General features: G+C 51.2%; 1 protein-coding gene across 1 annotated transcript in view; it reads left to right on the top strand.

Annotated features, from left to right (window-relative positions):
• OPA1 (OPA1 mitochondrial dynamin like GTPase) overlaps window positions 1–19,985 on the top strand; it is a gene marked incomplete at its 5' end in the record, with an annotated part of 62,467 nt that overhangs the window by 15,059 nt on the left and 27,423 nt on the right. Inside the window, 13 exons of the mRNA XM_015820723.1 lie at window positions 1,596–1,663; window positions 4,925–5,053; window positions 8,507–8,560; window positions 9,947–10,051; window positions 10,833–10,919; window positions 13,282–13,395; window positions 13,498–13,578; window positions 15,064–15,138; window positions 15,233–15,304; window positions 17,149–17,248; window positions 17,588–17,718; window positions 19,028–19,100; window positions 19,858–19,930. Coding sequence (XP_015676209.1) covers window positions 1,596–1,663; window positions 4,925–5,053; window positions 8,507–8,560; window positions 9,947–10,051; window positions 10,833–10,919; window positions 13,282–13,395; window positions 13,498–13,578; window positions 15,064–15,138; window positions 15,233–15,304; window positions 17,149–17,248; window positions 17,588–17,718; window positions 19,028–19,100; window positions 19,858–19,930 — 1,162 coding nt within the window. The remainder of the gene's footprint in view (window positions 1–1,595; window positions 1,664–4,924; window positions 5,054–8,506; window positions 8,561–9,946; window positions 10,052–10,832; window positions 10,920–13,281; window positions 13,396–13,497; window positions 13,579–15,063; window positions 15,139–15,232; window positions 15,305–17,148; window positions 17,249–17,587; window positions 17,719–19,027; window positions 19,101–19,857; window positions 19,931–19,985) is intronic.

Consider the following 19,985-nt stretch of genomic DNA (forward strand, 5'->3'; position numbering starts at 1 on the left):
CTCTGCCAGGCCCAGCCTTCTCCTGGGCACGAGGGGGAGACACGGCTGTGCTGTGGTGCCCGGTTCCTTACCGACTACCTGGAGAAATGTTGCATTAGAGTTTGCCCGTCTTTCCCAGTAAAATAGAAAGCCGAGGCGGTCCCCAATTTCCCAGCCCCTCTTTAGCGATTTGGGGCTCCAACACCCACATACAGGTAACTCTTGAAGGCAGCTTCTGGTTTCCTGTATTTTTTATCAAGCAAAACCTCAACCTGCATATCACCTTTATTATTATCATGTGATAATTGTGCTTACATTACAGTAATGTTAATTTTGTTCATTCGTGTGGCCGTTTAAATGGAAATGGGTGTTTATACAAGAGAAGGAGGAGTTTGGTTTATCAGCTTGAAATTTACTTTTTCTGAGTTTCAGTGTGCCAAATGTCTGAGATTCTGGGAGAAGGAAGGAAAATTGCCTTTCAGATCTTTTTTTATTATTATTATTATTATTATTATTATCATTATCATTATTATTATTATTATTATTATTATTATTATTATTATTATTATTATGTTGGAAGGGATATAATAATAATAATAATAATAATAATAATAATAATAATAATAATAATAATAATAATAATAATAATAATAATAATAATAATAATAATAGTAAAAAAAAAAGTTGGAAGGGACCTTGGAGGTCATCTAGTCCAACCCCTTCTCAGGCAGAAAACAAATAAATGAAGCAAATAACCCAAGGGAGAACTTCCAGTGTCCTGTGGACAGACTTGTAAAAGAAAACTGCTAGGATTGCCTTTCTCAAAGGAACTCCCTCACTGCAGAATAGTTTGTCATCCCCCCCCCCCAAGGTTGGGTCAGCCGCCCCTCCACCCCCACCCCTTGTGCTCTGGAGGAGTCTTGTCTGGCAGAGCGTTTGGAGAGGAAGATAAGAGGGACCCCAGAGGAGATGGGGCTGAATGCCTGGGGCTGATGACAGTATTGTTAGCCTTCTGCAGAGGACAGAGAAGAGCAACAAAGAGGATTAGGGGACTGGAGGATAAAACACATGAAGAACGGTTGCTGGAATTGGGTCTGTCTAGTTTAACGAAGAGAAGGACGAGGGGGGGACAGGATAGCAGTGTTCCAGTATCTCAGGGGCTTCCCCAAAGAAGAGGGAGTCAAGCTATTCTCCAAAGCTCCTGAAGGCAGGACAAGAAGCAATGGGTGGAAACTCATCAAGGAGAGAAGCAACCTGGAACTAAGGAGAAACTTCCTGACAGCGAGGACAATTAACCAGTGGAACTACCTGCCTCCAGAAGCGGTGAATGCTCCAACACTGGACGTTTTTAAGAAGAAACTGGACAGCCATTTGTCCGAAATGGTATAGGGTTTCCTGCCTGAGCAGGAGGTTGGACTAGATGACCTCCAAGGTCCCTTCCAACTTTATCATCATCATTATTATTATTATTATTAATGAGTGGGTGAATGAATGAATGAATGAATGAATGAATGAACAATGAGCAGATTGCTTCTGAAATAGTGTGGCTTATCTGGGTTCTGCTGAAACTGGGTGCCACCTTATGGGAACCCTTCTTCCTTCCTTCCCCATCCCAGGTTCTTCCGGGGATTCGGCCTTCAGAGCCACCGACCAGGGAAGCGAAGGTGACAAGCAGCACAAGAAGGTGAGCTGGGAAGGTGCAGGGCCAGCTCCGTGGGAGACAGACTCGGCAGAGGCCGAGCGTGGGACGGCTGGGTTTCTGCCTTCTGCGTTTTCGTGCCTCTGAGCCCGCGCGCTCTCTCAGCCACGAGTTGTGTTGCCAAAATGAGCCCTCCCAAATCCGGAAAAATGTTGCCGATGAGTCATTCCTAGCCAGGCGACCGACGCATCTACCTGCATATTTTAAGTTTCCAAAATGTTTTGCTTTGGAATGGGCATCTAGACTTCAAAATGTAATAGGAAAAAAAATAACAATTATCTCAGGAAAGGAAAAGAGGCCCAGACTCTCTCGGGATTAATCAGCACTTTGCGCTGGGCCCAGAGCAGGGGTAGGCAACCTTGGCTCTTTTATGACTCGTGGACTTCAACTCCCAGAATTCCTGAGCCAGTCATGCTGAGGGAAAGGGGAGAGGTTTCCAAGCTGAGCCATGCTGGCTCAGGAATGCTGGGAGTTGAAGTCCACGAGTCATCAAAGAGCCAAGGTTGCCTACCCCTGGCCCAGAGGATAAGGAAATAAGTACTGGGCTGTGGATGAACCTCCGTGGAATTTACATCCAGTGTTTCTACTTAAGATGGCAGCTTAAGGGAAGCCCAGAAAAGTCTGCTGGAAGTCAGAGGAGAGGGGAGTAACCCCCGCACTTGGGGGCTCCTGGCCTGGCCAGGCTAGACCAAGACACGGTGGGTTCACACTTTCCAATCAATAAAGGAGAATATTTGTAGCCCAGAATTGAAATGACGGGTCTTTGGTGCTCTCTGAACTGGGTTCTTGTAAACCTTTCATTACCCAACTAAGTAACATCATCAGTGCTGGGGGGGGGTTGCAAATGAGTTTGGGTCATGAAATGTCTGCAAGGAAACAGCCCAGCTCAGAGAGTGCCACGGGCCCCTCGGTACTTTGCACGTTGGGCCGTCCTGTGCCGGCCAAGCAGGAGTTGTGGCCGTCGCGGAGGGTCTGCCAGAGACCCCCCTCCTGAGACCCGGAAGGCACGTGGCTCTGATGGGGCTTTCAGCAGAGCGAAGCCGAAGTGGCTGCCTTTTTTCGTCTCTCGGTTCTTTTTTTTTGGCTCTGGCTCTTGGCAAGGAAGACCCAGGCCAGGCAGTTCCTGCCCTCCTCCTCCTCCTCCGGCCAGATGGTTAGGATGCCGCCTGGTGGGCTAACCCTGGAGACAGGATCCCCCTCGGCCGGGCAGCGCCTGCTGCAGGGCTGGGCAGAGGCTCCCGGCCAGCTTGGCAAGGGAGCTGGTGGTGCCCAACGGTTGTGCTGGGGAGGGCGGGAGGACAGCCACCCTCTCGCCCAGGGTTGGTGGCAGGCGGTGGTCACCCCGAGATTCTGTGGGGTAAGTTGGGAAGCCCCTCTTAGAACCCTCCCCCCTCCCCAAGCTGTACTACTGCCCCACCGTCTTCCCTTCTGGCTTGGCTAAAAGGGAATCTCCTCATCCATAACTCCACCGTCCTCCAGGAGATCCTGCGTGTGATGTTCCCTGCGGGTCTCCCCCAACTCTTCCGCAGCCCTTTGAAGCTCCGATGAAGGAGAACCCTTGTCGCTCAGGGCCGACAGGAGGGGGCCCTGGGGGGCCCTGGGGCTCTCCTGAGCTGCGTTGGGGGCCGCTGGTTCTTCTCCAGCAGGGCCGAAGTGGAGGTCTGCGCAGAGCTGGTGTTCTCTTGAGGAGACCCTGGAAGGGGGCAGAAAGGTTAAGGCTGGCTTGTGCTGTCAGCCCCCCAGAACCAAAGAAGGCCCCAGTTCCATCACACACACACACCCCGGGACACAGACCACGTTGCACAAGGGAGAAATGCTGTTTCCTCTCCCTTCTGGTGGTCTGGCAGGACCCTCCCCCTCCCTTCTGCCCAAACGGGCCTGGGAGCCTCGCCCAGGATGAAGCTGCATCTCATCTCACGCTTTTTGTCTGTGTGTTGCACTGGGGGGGAGGGTGTTTCCTTGGTGGCAGCTGGACCTGAGGTTTCCTACCCCGGTGGCAGCAGAAGAGGGGACGCGGGGGTCTTCGGGCTCTGCAGGGGAGGGGGGTGAACCAGGAAGGAAGCGCCGCAAGGGAGGCCACCTCAGTTCTAGGGGTCTGTAGTTGTCACGCTGTGCGCTGTGCTTGGGCCTGATTTGAGAGCATTCAGACTCTCAGCATTCAGGGGTATGTTTCTGACCCCGGCAGACCCCCTCCTCAAAAAAATAAGCAGGGCAGGGCTGGGGGACCCTGTGGAGCTCCTTGGCTGATAGGTTGAAAAACTCCACAGAGAGAAACTTCCTGGTTGGGGGGAGAGACTCAGTGGAAGGAGACCTGGCTTTTGACGAGGGTGGCTTCCCTGCAGCAAGACCCCCCCCTCCTCCTCCCCTCCCTCCCTCCCTCCTTGGAGCAGTGCCCCCCCCGTCAGGGTGGCAGAGGGAGGGAGGGGTCTGCCTAACTGTCCTGGACAGGCCGAAGCCGACGGTGCGCCCTTCCCTGAGGAAAGCAGCCTTTGAGACTGGCAGTGCCAACTCTGCCGGCGTGCCGGATCCCTTTCCGTTGCTGACCTGGGGAGGGGGGGAGGCTCCTGTCTGGGGAAGGGAGGCCTTCCTGGCCCTCCCCTAATTAACCCACCTCTGCAGAAGGCTTTTGAGAGCACCAAGGATGGGTAAAAAGTCCATTTATCAGCCACCCGCTTGCATCTCCTCTCCGTGCACAGGGGCATTCACACCTCTCCCGTTGCTGCTTCCTTGTGCTCCCGGGAAGCCTCCATTCGAAAGTAGTTTTCCAGCTGTGTGGTTAGAGAAGGGCGCTCCAACAAGTGAAAGTTGCCCATATTTGCAGAGATGGTGTCGGTTGTGCAGGCGTTCCATGCGCCTCTGTGGCACGGCGGGGACGGTCGTGATTGGGTGTTATTTTCTCCTGTTTAACACCAGCTGCGATTGTCCGGACGGTCCCAGATGATTCCCAAGAGGATGAATTTCGTGTTTGGGCTCCTCTTCAGAGGTCCCCAGTTTTCCTGTTTTGTGCTGAGTGGGGGGAAACCCTGAAGCGCCCCCCCCGGTCCCCTCTTCTCTCTTGACCCTCCCTAAGGAGGGGGCAGCTCTTTCTTCCATCCTTTGACATTCATCTCCTCCTCCGCCAGTTCTGTTGTGTGTGTGTGTGTGTGTGTTTGTGTTGCACCTTTTGGTTTAACTTTATTGCCCCCCTCACCTCCATATTTTTTTTTCCTCCTCCCCCTTCTCACCCCCCCCCTCCATGTGCGGCAGGGTCTCCTGGGAGAGCTCATCCTCTTGCAGCAGCAAATCCAGCAGCACGAAGAGGATGTCCGCAGAGCCGCTGACCAATTTGGGCCAGGCTCCTCCTCCTCCTCCTCTTCCTCCCAGCAGAAGCGCAAGGTGATGCCTCTCAGATAGACCAGGCAGGCCTGGGGAGTGCGGGGGGGGGCTCCTGCTCTCCTCCCCCCTCCCTCCCTCCTCCTCTTTCACCCAATCAGACCCTTGGCAGTGATTGAGCTGTGGTGGCTGGGCTTTGTTGTTCTTCCTCCCAGGGCTGTCTTTCCAGCACGTTGATTCCCGCCTGCTTAATTCTCACAAAAGGGGGTGTTAATTTCCCTGGGGAAATTCCCGGCTCCTCCTCGCTTTTTTTCTGTCCACGTTTGAGACCGTCCGTCGGATGCCGACGGGGACCAAGACGGTAGCGTTGGTGGCTTCCCTGGTCTTTGACAGTAAAGATCGGCGGTTGAGAAGGTAAAGCCTCCCTTGGAGGCCGGCCATCCCTGGACGTCCGATTCTGCCCATTTCATGGAAGGTTCTTCCAGGGCAGGGAATTTCTGAAGAACACCCACCCAAGATGAGCTGAGAGCTGAGGAAAGAGGCTAGATAGCCAGGGAGGGCCCAAGTGAGGCTGTAGCCCAGAATGTTCTGGTCTCCAATGGACCCCCTGTTGGAGCTCAGCCTGCCTCCCCGTCCCATGCCCTCAAGGCGGCCGAGTGAGCCAGCCAGAGCGTGGCAGCGTGGAAGGAAGGGCTGCCAGGCCCACCTGGAGGAGATGTCATCCTCCTGGACCAGGGATAAGCAACCTTGGCTCTTTTATGACTGGTGGACTTCAACTCCCAGAATTCCTGAGCCAGCCATGCTGAGGGGAAAGGGAGAGGCTTCCAAGCTGAGCCAGGCTGGCTCAGGAATTCTGGGAGTTGAAGTCCACGAGTCATAAAGTTGCTGAGGTGGAGAAACAATGGACTAGGCCAGGGATAGGCAAGCTGGGCTCTTTTATGACTCGTGGACTTCAACTCCCAGAATCCCTGGCTCAGCTTGGAAACCTCTCTCTTTCCCCTCAGCATGGCTGGCTGTGGAATTCTGGGAGTTGAAGTCCACGCGTCATAAAAGAGCCCAGGTTGCCTACCCCTGTCCTGGACAGATGATGAAAGCTGTTTTTAATGTTTAACTCTTCCAGTGATTTTAATGACTGCATAGTCACCAGAGATAAGTTTGATGGGTTTTTGTTTCTTTTTTAATTTGCACTTTACTCCTGGACGGTGATTAGTGCCTTAATCTGCTTTCCTCAGTGAGCCAAGGAACAGGGTCTAACGCGGTGTTTCTCAACCTTGACAATTTTAAGGCATGTGGACTTCAACTCCCAGAATTCCACAGCCAGCAATGCTGGCTGTGGAATTCTGGGAGTTGAAGTCCACATGCCTTAAAATTGTCAAGGTTGAGAAACACTGGTCTAACGGGGGGCCCTATTCCACATACGGGCGGTGGTCATCATTACCGTGGATTTCATTATAGCCCAGAAATCTCCTAGTGGAGAGATGAATTAGCCCACAGGCGAAACCATCCCATTTTTTTTTCATCCGTCCAGCCTGTTCCCTGCTCTCCTGGAGGCTCGGGGGCTGCCCGCTGCTTCAGTCCACTCTGCTCTCTTTCCCTCCTGGAGAAGAAACAGAAACCAATACCAATACAGAAGCTGTGAATGCTCCATCATTGGAAGTTTATAAGAAGAGATTGGACAACCATTTATCTGGAATGGCATAGGGCTTCCTGCCTGAGCAGGGGGTTGGACTAGAAGACCTCCAAGATCCCTTCCAACTCTGTTATTCTGCTATTGTTGAATTAGACGCCTTCAACTGGGGGCGACTTTAATAGCCATAAGGTTCAGTCCCCTCCGTTCGGCGCCTCACACAGTAATGCAGGGGTCTTCAAACTTGGCCCTTTTGTGACTTGTGGACTTCAACTCCCAGAATTCCCCAGCCAGCACGTGCTGGCTGGGGAATTCTGGGAGTTGAAGTCCACAAGAAAGTTGCCAAGCTTGGAGACCTCTGCTCTAAACCAATGATCCTCAGCCTTAGCAAACTGAAGATACGTGGGCTTCAGCTCCCAGAAGTCGGCATAGCTGGCTGGGGAATTCTGGGAGTTGAAGTCTACAAGTTGCCAAAGTTGGACACCTCTGCCGTAGGCCAAAGTGTTGCTGCTTGACAAGGCTGAACATTTTTAGTCACAATTTAAACAAAAGAACAGCTTCTTTTTTCCTGATTTCTTGTGCGTTGACCACTCGTTCGTGAAGGAGAAGAGAAGACCGTCTGTGGTCCTGGAGAAGCCGGAGATGCAGACGGCATAAAGCTTCTGCACAGCTGGGCGACTATCCTGGGTGCTTCTCAGGCGCGCTGAAGTAGCTGCCCATCACGCTGGAGGATAAGAGAAGCTCAGAGGAGAACAGACCAGCTCTGTCCTTCTCCCAACTCTCCCTCGTGGACCATCACCCCTTTGCCAGCTGCCAGCCCAGGGCTGTCCTTGGGCTCAAGAGATGGCAGCTGAAAGCCGTCCGATGGAGAGGCTCTCCCTGTTGAATGGCTGAGCAAAGTCTGTCCTTGATACAGAACATCACTCTGATGTGTAAAGAAAGAAAGACCCGACTTTTTCCTCTTCAGCTTGGACAACTTGTTATTTTGAACATTAGGGTAGCTCCTGCTAATACCCGGTGGAGCTCCGTCTAGTTCAGGGGTAGGCAACCTTGGCTCTTTTATGACTGGTGGACTTCAACTCCCAGAATTCCTGAGCCAGCATGGGGGAACTACGGCCCCTTCATGACTCGTGGACTTCAACTCCCAGAATTCCTCAGCCAGCCATGCTGAGGGGAAAGGGAGAGGTTTCCAAGCTGAGCCATGCTGGCTCAGGAATTCTGGGAGTTGAAGTCCACCAGTCATAAAAGAGCCAAGGTTGCCTACCCCTGGTCTAGTTGAAACTTTTTGAAGCACAACGAATGGCATGAAACACATGGAAGGGGCATTAGTGAATGTGAAGCAAATATTTCCCCCAAATTGTAAAACCAAAGGCTAGTGAGTATCTACGTGCACATTTTTAAAAAACGTTTGTTAACAGCACAGCAGATTTTTTTTTGAGCAGAGATGGATGGGATTAGAGAAATCAGCTCTGTTATTAGTGCCTACGTAAAAGGTCTCTTCATCTAGAAAAACGTGGTTCTCAAGTGCACTGCTAATAAATCTGCAGCTTCTTTTAGAAATAAGGTATCTCGTGTAAGTGTAGCAGCCATTACAGCAAAAAGCGTTTAGGAATGAGTTCAATTTCGGGTCCAAGTTGTGTGATTTGACCAAATTGTTCTTGTCAAATAATGACTCCTAAAGCTTATGATCTCTTGTATCTGAAATACTTTGGTGTTTTGTTTTTTTTTAATTTATAATTTCAGCTTGCATGGCCACCCACTCCTACGGGACTCATCAATCTAACCATGATTAAAACAATAAATGGCTAAATGAATTTCTATCTCACTCTACAGATGTTGGTAACATCTGAAATGCCCACCGTGTGTTCTGTGTCCTTTTGCTGCTGCAGGTTTCTGATAAAGAAAAGGTCGATCAGCTCCAGGAAGAATTACTGCGGACGCAGGTATGGGAACTTTGCGGTTGTTGAGGCCAGATTCTTAATTGAGTTGCGGAAAAAACAAGGCAGGATCAGTGTAGCCCCACTGAACGTTTGATCCCCGGGGAGCGTGCTGCCTGCGGGTGAGATTCCTCCTGCCGTGTAGAATCAGAGACAGATGTGACCGTCTTGGAGGGGTGATCAGGCTGGGACCAGTCACTGCCGTGCCCTTACATGTAGCCAGAGATCCAGATGTGGGTCAGCCATGCTGGTTTGGTGGGTTGAGTGTTCTCACTTCCCAACTCAATTGCGCAGCACACGTTATCCCCCTTGTCCAGTGGTTGAAAACGGTGAAAACAGGAGCTTGGAATATCTTAAGGGCAGGAAGAGAGCAAGGAGAGACCCTCCCTAGCAATTCGCAGAGGGTGTCTGTAGTCATTGCAGATAGTTGTTTTAGTCCGGCAAGATTCTGTCTGTAGGCAAACGGAAATAAATAGACTACTCAGAGGGAACTTCGTTCTTGGTTTTTTTAGACCTGACAGAAACTCTTCTGGGTTATTTTAAATTTCAGTTCTAACCCTGTGCATTGTATTTTGCCATTAAAGTTTTGGGAGGGGAGGAAATGCCATTTAAAAATACAATCAACTCCATTTTGAAATATTTCTCAAGTTTAATATACTATTTATCTAGGTCGGGGGTCTTCAAAGTTGGCCCTTTGATGACTTGTGGACTTCAACTCCCAGAATTCCTCAGCCAGGCACACGTGCCTGGCTGAGGAATTCTGGGAGTTGAAGTCCACAAGTCATCAAAGGGCCAACTTTGAAGACCCCTGATCTAGGTGTTCAATAGATATGAACCTGCTTCTAACCATGAAGCAGCCTGGTTTTCCATCCCAGTGAACTGAGACTCTCTCTTTGGGTCTGGGGAAAGACCAGGGCAGGGTTGAGGGTGACCCCAACCGCCTCTTAAAAATACCATGATTGAAGAACTATTTTACCTTTCCTGGGAGGAAAACACCATGTTTTGAAGGGATCCAAGATCTTTTGGACACGAAACAGTAGAAACTAATCAAGGAGAGAAGCAACCTAGAACTAAGGAGAAATTACCTAACAGTGGGAACAATTAACCAGTGGAACTGCTTGCCTCCAGAAGTTGTGGGCCCTCCATCACTGGAGGCTTTCAAGAAGAGATTGGACTGACATTTGTCTGACGTGGTATAGGGTCTCCTCCTTGAGCAGGGGGTTGGACTAGAAGACCTCCAAGGTCCCTTCCAACTCTGTTGTTCTATTTTTGTTGCTACATTATTGTTAGTCATTGGGCTGGGTAAGATAGAGCTGCAAACTGAGCAGTCTGTTTATCTCCTGCACTTCTTCTCTCAAGTCTTGGAGTTAACCACTTCCATCTTTTTTGCAGCTGAAATATCAGCGGATGCTGGAGCGTTTGGAGAAGGAGAATAAAGAGCTGAGGAAGATTGTCTTGCAGAAGGATGAGAAAGGCATCCATCAGAGGAAACTGAAGGTAAGGGATGCGGGAGGCCTCCCCGGTTCCTGCCTTATTTCAAGTAGTGATTTTCGCTTCGCAAAAGCCCAGCCTCCCACGGGTGGCAGGGGCAGGGAAGCCCCCTCTCCCCAGACCCCACCAGCCAGAGTTCTTTGGCTAACGGGGTCCACAACATCCCTGCCTGCCTGCCTGGTTGGGAAACCTTCCCACTCCAGTCCCTTAACTAGCGTTTCACACCTCCGTGGCTCTCCATGTTTGCCTGTAATTATAGCAAGAGATTAAGAGATTAGATCAGGGGTAGGCAACCTTGGCTCTTTTATGACTCGTGGACTTCAACTCCCAGAATTCCTGAGCCAGCATGGCTCAGCTTGGAAACTCTCCCTTTCCCCTCAGCATGGCTGGCTCGGGAATTCTGGGAGTTGAAGTCCACGAGTCATAAAAGAGCCAAGGTTGCCTACCCCTGGTCTAGGGCCTAGGCCACTGTTTCTCAATCTTGGCAGCTTGAAGATGTGTGGACTTCAATTCCCAGAATTCCTCAGCCAGCATGGGGGAACTATGGCCCCCTCATGTCTTGTGGACTTCAACTCCCAGAATTCCTGAGCCAGCATGGCTCAGCTTGGAAACCTCTCCCTTTCCCCTCAGCACGGCTGGCTCAGGAATTCTGGGAGTTGAAGTCCATGTGTCATAAAAGAGCCAAGGTTGCCTACCCCTGGGTTAGACGACGAGAGTGGTCACCTTTCCTTCTTTCCCGCGCTTTGGCTCCGGCTCCACTCACCAAGCTCATCGTTTCCTTCCCTAGAAATCTTTGATTGACATGTACTCCGAAGTTCTGGATACCCTGTCAGACTACGATGCCAGCTACAATACCCACGACCACTTGCCTCGGGTGAGTTGGCGACGAGCCTCTGCATTCACACTTTTCTTCCTTCCCGTCAGAAGCACCTAGAGGTGTAGACATACGTCATTCAGCCCTGGGTGACTCTGGAGATTCTCCACCCATCCAGGTCAAGGGTGCTTTTCCAAGAGGTGATGGGACTTTCTTGGGTTTTTTTCCCCTTGAAGACGTTTCGTTCCTCATCTAAGAAGCTTCTCCAGTTCAGAACCGAAGAAGCTTCTTGGATGAGAAGCAAAACGTCTTCCAGGAGAAAAAAACCCCAAGAAAGTCCCGTCACCTCTTGGGAAAAAAAGCCCCTTTGGAATTCATCAGGAAATAGAACCTGTGCAAAAATTATGTAGAAAAAATGCGATTAAAACTAAAAAGGCATTTGCCCGATCACGTCGCCAGCGTGTTCCCTCACCAGCGGGAGCTCTTCCTCCTCCGCACGTGTTGAAGGGCCTCTTGTGCAGCACAGCCTGTGTGAGGCGGTTTGTGCTTCTCCACATTCTCACAAAGCATCGTCTGTAGGGAAGCCCCATTTTCTTAAGATGGACCTTTCAAGTTTCAAGTTTATTGCATTTATATCCCGCCCTTCTCCCAGTGGACTCAGGGCGGCTTACAGCCAATTAAAAACAGAACAATCGATACAAATCTACAAAATTTAAAATCAATTAAAAGATATATTCAATAGGCCTATTCATATTTTAAAATTAATTAGAAACCAATTTAAAATGTCCCTAGGCCAGTCCTGCCTGCTGAAACAGCCATGTCTTGAGGGCGTGGCGGAAGGAGGGGAGATCCGGAATCACCCGGATCTCTGGGGGCAGCTCGTTCCAGAGGGTGGGGGCTCCAACAGAGAAGGCTCTCCCCCTGGGGGTCGCCAACCGGCACTGTCTGGTTGACGGCACCCTGAGGAGACCCGCTCTGTGGGAGCGTATCGGCCGGTGAGAGGTGATCTGTGGCAGATCTTCCTACTAGGGCCTGCAGCCTTTTTAGCCCTTTCCATCCAGGCCAAGGTGGTTCTTGACCAGGCAGCAGACAGTCGTGTGGCTTGCGTTCTGCATTCACGCCGAAAAAGGGCAGGTTAATATCTTCCAGTTGAGCTGTGAGGAAAGGAAGATTGCTATAGTGCAGGGGTAGGCAACCTTGGCTCTTTTATGACTCGTGGACTTCAACTCCCAGAATTCCTGAGCCAGCACAGCTGGCTCAGGAATTCTGGGAGTTGAAGTCCACGAGTCATAAAAGAGCCAAGGTTGCCTACCCCTGCTATAGTGGAAAAGGCCTCAATTGTTAGGGTAGCAGGCAATAGCTGGCTTGCTTTGGGGGCATCCCAAGAAGACTGTATCCAGATGGAATTTATCTCTCTCTTTGTTTTAATATAATATTTTATTAATTTTCCAATTTTACATTTGAATATTTAAAAAGCAACGTGGCGACTGGGTTAATCAATAGCTCAGTGACAAAACCTTAGTGCAAATCTCAGGCTACAACATCAAATATTTCTTCTCTTTTCCCCTTAACATTTACTGTCTCATATTCAGGTTGGTACATTTCTAGTTATATCAATTCAATAAGGACATCATAATTACATTCATCAATAGGTTTTTAGCTTATACGTATCTTATTTAATAATAATAATAATAATGATAAAGTTGGAAGGGACCTTGGAGGTCATCTAGTCCAACCCCCTGCTCAGGCAGGAAACCCTATACCATTACGGACAGATGGCTGTCCAGTCTCTTCTTAAAAACTTCCAGTGTTGGAGCATTCACCGCTTCTGGAGGCAGGTAGTTCCACTGGTTAATTGTTCTCACTGTCAGGAAGTTTCTCCTTATATTCTAGGTTGCTTCTCTCTTTGGTCAGTTTCCACCCGTTGCTTCTCGTCCTGCCTTCAGGCGCTTTGGAAAATAGCTTGACTGAATAGCTTGACTGAATTACATTCAGTCTTCATAAACAATCCATATCCTGTTACTGATTTTTACTCAGTTTTTAATTTCTTATCCATATTCCAATTTAACCTTTGATATTTATAATTTTCAGACTTTGGGTAACAAAAATTTCCCTTATTTCACTTCACAACAAGCCATAATATCCAAAACACACATTTTATCTATTTGAATATAATCCTGTTCTATTTCCTAAGAGTTGTCTATTTCCCACCATATTAAATCATCTACTTAATAACACGGAATTTATCTCTCTCGATGTCACCGGATCTTCTGTGGAGGAACTTTTGGAAAGCTGGGTTTGGAATTCAGGAGGCTGCCTCGTAGTCAGGGAGCAGAATCCTGGCACGGTGGGCAAAGACGCCGCTGGTCCCAGCTCGGGAGAAACCCTTCGTCCCTTTGAAGAAACGCCCTTTGTCTTCCAGGTGGTGGTGGTGGGAGATCAGAGCGCTGGCAAAACCAGCGTGCTGGAAATGATCGCTCAGGCCCGGATCTTCCCTCGGGGCTCCGGAGAAATGATGACACGCTCCCCTGTCAAGGTAGGAGCCACGAGCCCCCCAGAAGGAGGCCTGATCCCGCTGAGATCTGCTCAGAGGTTTAACCCTGTCCCCCTTTTTTTTGGAATCCACTTTGGGCCTCAGGTGACCCTCAGCGAAGGTCCTCACCACGTGGCCGTCTTCAAGGACAGTTCTCGGGAGTTTGACCTGAACAAGGAGGAAGATGTAAGTTTCAAGGAGCAGGCCGCTCTCGGAGGGTTTGCGTTCTTCTTTTTTAAAAAAAACCCTGTACCCCCAGAACCCACAGAACGAATTGTCTGTCAGGGATTTCGGTAAGGGGCCGAGAGAGGTCAGCTCATTCAGACGTAGGCCCCGGGGGCTGGACGCTTCCTGGAGGGAGGAGCGGTGTCTGTGTCGCTGAAAGAGGCTGGGGTGCCCCTCTCTTCTAGGGGCTTCTGGGGAAATCCAGCTGTGTCCCCCAGTTTCCCCATCTGGGGAGAGGGTTGCTGAGGAGGGGAGGGGAGGAAATCACAGGGTTACCGGTGAGCCTTTTCGGTTTGAATTCAGACCGTGGCCTGGGTGTCGGGCACCCAAAGTGTCAACGCTGCAAATACTGTATATTCTTGCTTTGACAATATGCAGAACTGTCTGGTATTTTTATAGTTAAACCAGGCAACAGGGAAGGAGGGAGGAGAATAAGGAAAGCCCGGGAAAAAGAAACCGGAAGTAAATCACATCTCCCAAGTTGATTGGAAGATGTGAACCATGACCCCAAAATAAGGGGTGGGTGGGAAATGCTTAGAATGTATATGCGTAACGGAAGAGAAGCCAGACCTAAGCATTTTTCCACCATGCTGTACTGACGTCTCTGTAACCTTAATAAATGGTTTTAGGAGAAAATATGCCTGAAAGTCCTTCTAAGTGTTTCGTTAATCAGACACATGACACAAAGATCAGCTCCCCACAGGACGCTCCGGTTGAACAGATTCATTGCTACGCACAGCCTCTGCGCAGGAACCTTCCTGGTTAGCAGTTGGCGCTGCTGCTGAGGGGGTCTGCTTGTCTGGGGTCATTTCAGGGGGGGGCAGGACTGAGACTTTTCTGTCACGCCTGACAAGAGGGCTGGTGGACCTGTCCGTTTACCCGTAAAGGCCTCCCAGATCCATATATAAACTCCAGAGTGAGCCCCCGGGATGCCTCTCCTCTCTGCCCAGGGAGTCCTCAGCTTAGCAACCTCCGTTGGGATCAGAACTTCCACAGCTAAGCAGCAATGGCCGTTCAGCGGATCACACCCAACTTTATGGCCATTTCTGCCCCCGGGGTCAAGGGACTCCCCCACTGGCTGTGCTCCTGGGGAGGTTGCAAGAGGCAGTCCCAGTGGACGCTGCGGTTGTTGAAAGCCCGACACCTGGACTTTGGTCACGTGACCACGGGGACACTGTGATGGAGGTGATAAGGACCAGTGCCGGTCGTAAATCACCTTTTCCAGCCCCGTCGTAACTTTGATCGGTCACTAAATGCAGGTTTGTTAATACGAGGACTTCCTGCAGCCTGATTGCGTTCTTCTCCGTGGCTGTGCCCAAGGATGCCTCTCCCAGGCAGGGCCAGGCTCTGTGCGCCTCGGGCCTCTTCCGGTTCCTCCCGGGGGGGGCTCGGGGTTCGCGCCTCACCCCCCCGACTCCATTTCCCCACCATCTTGTGCCGAGACAGCTGGCGGCCTTGCGACACGAGATCGAGATCCGGATGAAGAAGAGCGTGGGCAGCGGCTGCACCGTCAGCTCGGAGGTGAGGCTCCCTCGTGCCCCTCCCCACTTCCCCCCCCAATCCATCCCCCTCCCCTTTTTCTCTCTCTCAAGCCGCGATGTTGTTTCCCTTGCAGACCATCTCGCTCAGCGTGAAGGGCCCCGGCCTGCAGAGGATGGTGCTGGTTGATTTGCCCGGCGTCATCAGCGTGAGTCTCCTGTGCTGGGGAGGGAGGGTTGCGGCCCCGGGGCCAAGGAGGCGGGGCCTCGCTCCGTCCGGCTGGGCCTCTCGGCTGCAAAACAGAGGGGGTGCTGCTGTCCAGCTGGGCCCGGGTTAAAGAGGCACCCTCCCCCTTGGGCTCTTTGCAAAGAAATCAGAACCAGGTTACGGCCACAGAGTAGCATCCACTCTGGGATCCCAGCTCAGCCACGAAAGCCCAGGGACGATTGGGGGCTGAGCCTTTTCTCTCAACCCAACACACACACACACCCCCGCTCCTGCTAGATGAAGGGAGTGTTGCCTGCACCAGAGGCCCCCAACCTTTTGGGCACCAGGGACCGGGTCCATGGAGAGGGGTTTTTCCACGGACTGGAGAGTGCCTGGTTTTGTGTGCTGCCTGCATCCCACGGATGGGGCTTTGCTTGTTTGTGCAGACTGATTGGTAGCATGCCACAGCCCGGTACCGGTCCACGGACCGGGAGTTTGGGACCCCTGGTCTACACCAAGGGCAGGTGGCCTTTTCCAGGTTGGGGCACTGCTGCAGCATTTAAAGTACGTAGTGTTAAAGAAATGTACGTTTTCGATTAAAATGGCCCAAATCTGACACAGAGTCCTGCCTTTTGCTTAGCTCTGGAGATTCTAGCGATAAGGTGGCTGAGGACATCCAGGGACAGATCAGGGTTTGCAAAATGCCAGCCCAGTGCTGATGCCCTTGAAGGGATGGAGCGTTCCCAGGGGCCTTAAACCTCCCCCAACCTCTTTGGCCTTGCCAGGGTGAAACTGAAGCCAGTTCTTCCCCCATTCAGAGTGAGCACCTCACTCCTGAATGCAGCTGCCCGCAGAAGGTTGCATGTTGCATCCAGTTTTGGTCGTCACAATATAAAAAAAGATGCTGAGACTCTGGAAAGAGCGCAGAGAAGAGCAGTGAGGCAGATTAGGGGACCAGAAGCTAAAACACATGAAGAACGATTGCTGGAATTGGGTATGTCTCGTTTAATGAAGAGAAGGATGAGGGGGGGCATGATAGCAGCCTTCCAGTATCTCAGGGGCTGCCACAAGGAGGAGGGGGTCAATTTATTTTCCAAAGCCCCTGAAGGCAGGACAAGAAGCAACGGATGGAAACTCATCAAGGAGAGAAGCAACCTGGAACTAAGGAGAAACTTCCTGACAGGGAGAACAATTAACCCATGGCACTACTTGCCTCCAGAAGTTGTGGGTGCTCCATCACTGGAGGCTTTTAAGACGAGATTGGACAGCTGTTTGTCTGGAGTGGTACAGGGTCTCCTGCTTGAGCAGTAGGTTGGACTAGAACAGTGATGGCGAACCTTTTGGAGACCAAGTGTGCAAAAACTGGCCCCGTCCCCACTCCACTCCCTGCCCCGTCCCCGCTCCGTCCCTACCCCGCCTGCCTGCAGGGCCACTCACCATCTCCAGGGCCCGCCACAGATCACCCAGCAGCGCCATGGCAGCCACGCCCTCTGCCTGCGCCCCACAGCATCAATTGTGCGCAATGGGGCATGAGGGCAGAGTCTTGTCTATGCTGCCTGGATGCCGTGTCCTTGGCTGCACTGCTCCGCGTGGGCCACGCTCGGGGGCAACTCTCCTCCAGGGGGGCTGCTGGTGAGGAGGGGGTCGCGGGGGGATGCGAGGCTGGGGCAACGGCACGTGTGCCCACAGAGAGGGCTCCGAGTGCCACCTCTGGCACCCGTGCCATAGGTGCGCCACCACTGGACTAGAAGACCTCCGAGGTCCCTTCCAGCTCTTGTTATTCTGTTAAGCAGCAGATTGAAAGCTCAAATACAGAGACGTGAGAATGAGCCTCTCTTTCCCCAGACGGTGACCTCGGGGATGGCGGCCAACACGAAAGACCTCATCTTCAGCATGAGCAAAGCCTACATGCAGAACCCCAACGCCATCATCCTGTGCATCCAAGGTGAGGGAGCCGGGAGCCTTGCTGGCCGCGCAGGAGGTTTTGCTGGTGGGAGAGGAGCCCCCGCCTGCCTTTGACCCGCTGGGCTCTGACTGGGGGAGGCAGGGCTGGGGAAGTCTGCCTCCGTGCTGTGGGTAGACAGCCGTCCTTCTCCTTGACCATCGGATGTTCCAAGGCTCCCAGGGTGGAATAAGAACGATGCCCCTCCTTCCTTCCTTCCTTCCTTCCTTCCTTCCTTCCTTCCTTCCTTCCTTCCTTCCTTCCTTTCCTCCTTTCCTTTCTTTCTTTCTTTCTTTCTTTCTTTCTTTCCCTTCTGGAACAACTCTCCGGTTTCTTTCCCAGATGGCTCCGTGGATGCCGAGCGCAGCATCGTCACTGACCTGGTCAGCCAAATGGACCCCCAGGGCAAGAGGACCATCTTTGTGTTAACCAAAGTGGACCTGGCAGAGAAAAACGTGGCCAGTCCCAGCAGGGTGAGGAGGGGAAGGGGAAGGATTTGCTCAGAAAGCAGAAAGATTTTTTTTTTTAAAAAACCCCGCTGTCTTCCCCTATGAAGCTCTGACCTGTTAACAGTTAGGAATAGCCGGGGGGTTCTGGTGCAATTTGTCAGGAAGATTCTGTAATTTGGGATCTGTCATCGTGCCTCCTTGTCTGTGTGAGATTTTTCTTCCACAGAAGGCTCGTTCCTTCGCTGAGGTTGGCAATGTTTTTTTTTTGTCTCCCGGGTGTGTTTCCTCCTGGTTGTGTGTATAACTTTGAAGCTACAGAAAAAAACATACTTCGTGACTGGTGGGCCCGTTGGAAGCTTATAGGAAAATGCCTCTGGAGCAGAGATCTCCAAACTCGGCCACTTTAAGACTTCTGGACTTCAACTCCCAGAATTCCCCCGCCAGCCGTGCATTCTGGGTTGAAGTCCACCAGTCTTAAAGTGGCTGAGTTTGTAGGCCCGTGTGCTAGACAAGAGACCCTGGGAATGCAAGTGGCTTCCGGGGGGGGACATCCCTGGTGCCTTGCCTTCACCTTTGGACACAGCCAGGTGGTGCAGAGCCAAGCCTCAGGACCCCCCTCCACTGCTTGCTGTGCTGGGGGGGGGGTAACATTCACCATTCCCAGCTGCAGGGTGTGACTTGAAGCATCTCAGAATCCCTTCTGCCTCATGGACCGTAAGAGCCCTCCTGCTCTGCGCCTGGGGTGGGGGAGTTGAAGGGGGGGAGTGTGGGGGGAGACAAGGCTCTCTTTCCTGAAAAACCAGGGACAGCAAAGCCACCGGTCAGGATGCAATTACAGCCAGTCCTCTTTTTACAGCCTCTTCTTTAATGACCACTCAGATGGTACACTGGAGCCCTCCAAAAGCCACTTCTGACCCATTTTTCAAACACACAAACACACACTCATACGTCACATGGTTTTGGGCACTTGACAAGAGACTCCCCTTATGCCTCTTAGCAGCATCCCCCTCAATCATGTGACTGCGGTTTGAGGTGTCCTTTGCCAGTTTCTGGCATTTAACTTCTGGTTTCTGGCAAAAAAACCCCACCCATTTGGGAAAAACCGATTCACTTAATGATGCAAAAATGTCAAAACTAACAACACAAAAAGGTCCAATCATGGGATGCCTCCATTGTAAGTCGAGGTACTTTTGATTCCTGTCCTTAGTGGGGGGCAGGGGGGAACGATGCCCAGATCTAAACAGCGCCTCGTGACGGTGGAGGGTTTTGCCAAAAGTCAGGGACCCCCACCCCATCCCGGTGGGGCTGAGCTGCTGCTTTCTTCTCCACGCAGATTCAGCAGATCATCGAAGGCAAACTCTTCCCCATGAAGGCTCTGGGGTATTTTGCGGTGGTTACCGGAAAAGGTACGTGTCCTGGTTCCGACAGATGAAACTCTTTAAAGAACTTCGAGGCATTGTTTATCTTAAAGAATCTTTATTTGAGAAGCACAACACAATCAAAGCCAAAAACTGGATTTCCCCTCCCCTGAGCATATAGTATCAAAGCACAATTCCCTCCTCCAGTTAACCGTCATAAATCACATTCTCCAATTAGTTTGAAATGCAGGCTTCCCCTCCAGTTCTCCAGCCCGCCAATTCTTATCATCTCTTATTTCAATAACCTTGGTTCACACACTAGGTCCAGTATTGTTATGTCTAGCTCACGGGTCGGCAACCTGCGGTTCCCAGCCTCCTCCGCCACTTGCAGAGAGAGAGAGAGAGAGAGACAGAGAGAGGCACTTGCGTTAAAAAAGAGAGTGGCCTCATACTGTTTTCGGACAAGCTGATGAGTTTATTGGGCGGGGCTCCTGCCTTTGCTGCATCTCAGCAGGAAGCAGCAGAAAGCAGCAGCAGCTCTCTCTCTCTCTCTCTCTCTCTCTCTCTCTCTCTCTCACTCACTCACTCACTCACTCACTCACTCTCACTGAGTTAACTCTAAGAGTAAAACATAACAAGAAAATGGTTGCACCTCCATCTGTTGTCAAAGCAAAAACATCTGATGTTAGCAGTGTTGACAGTACGTTAAGGTTGGCGTTTGTCCAGCTTGCAGGCCCTTCCTTCCCACGTGGCCCGGTTTCAAATGCTTCTTTCTTTCTCTCTCTCTCTCTCTCTCTCTCTCTAGGAAACAGCAGTGAAAGTATTGACTCTATTAGAGACCACGAAGAGGAATTTTTCCAAAACTCCAAACTATTGAAGTAGGCTAATTCTCAGTTTCTAAAGCACGTCTTGCTGGTCTAAAGCTACTTACTC

This window comes from Protobothrops mucrosquamatus, unplaced genomic scaffold (genome assembly GCF_001527695.2).
Source record: "Protobothrops mucrosquamatus isolate PMUCROS unplaced genomic scaffold, P.Mucros_1.0 scaffold1167, whole genome shotgun sequence".
Lineage (NCBI taxonomy): Eukaryota > Metazoa > Chordata > Lepidosauria > Squamata > Viperidae > Protobothrops > Protobothrops mucrosquamatus.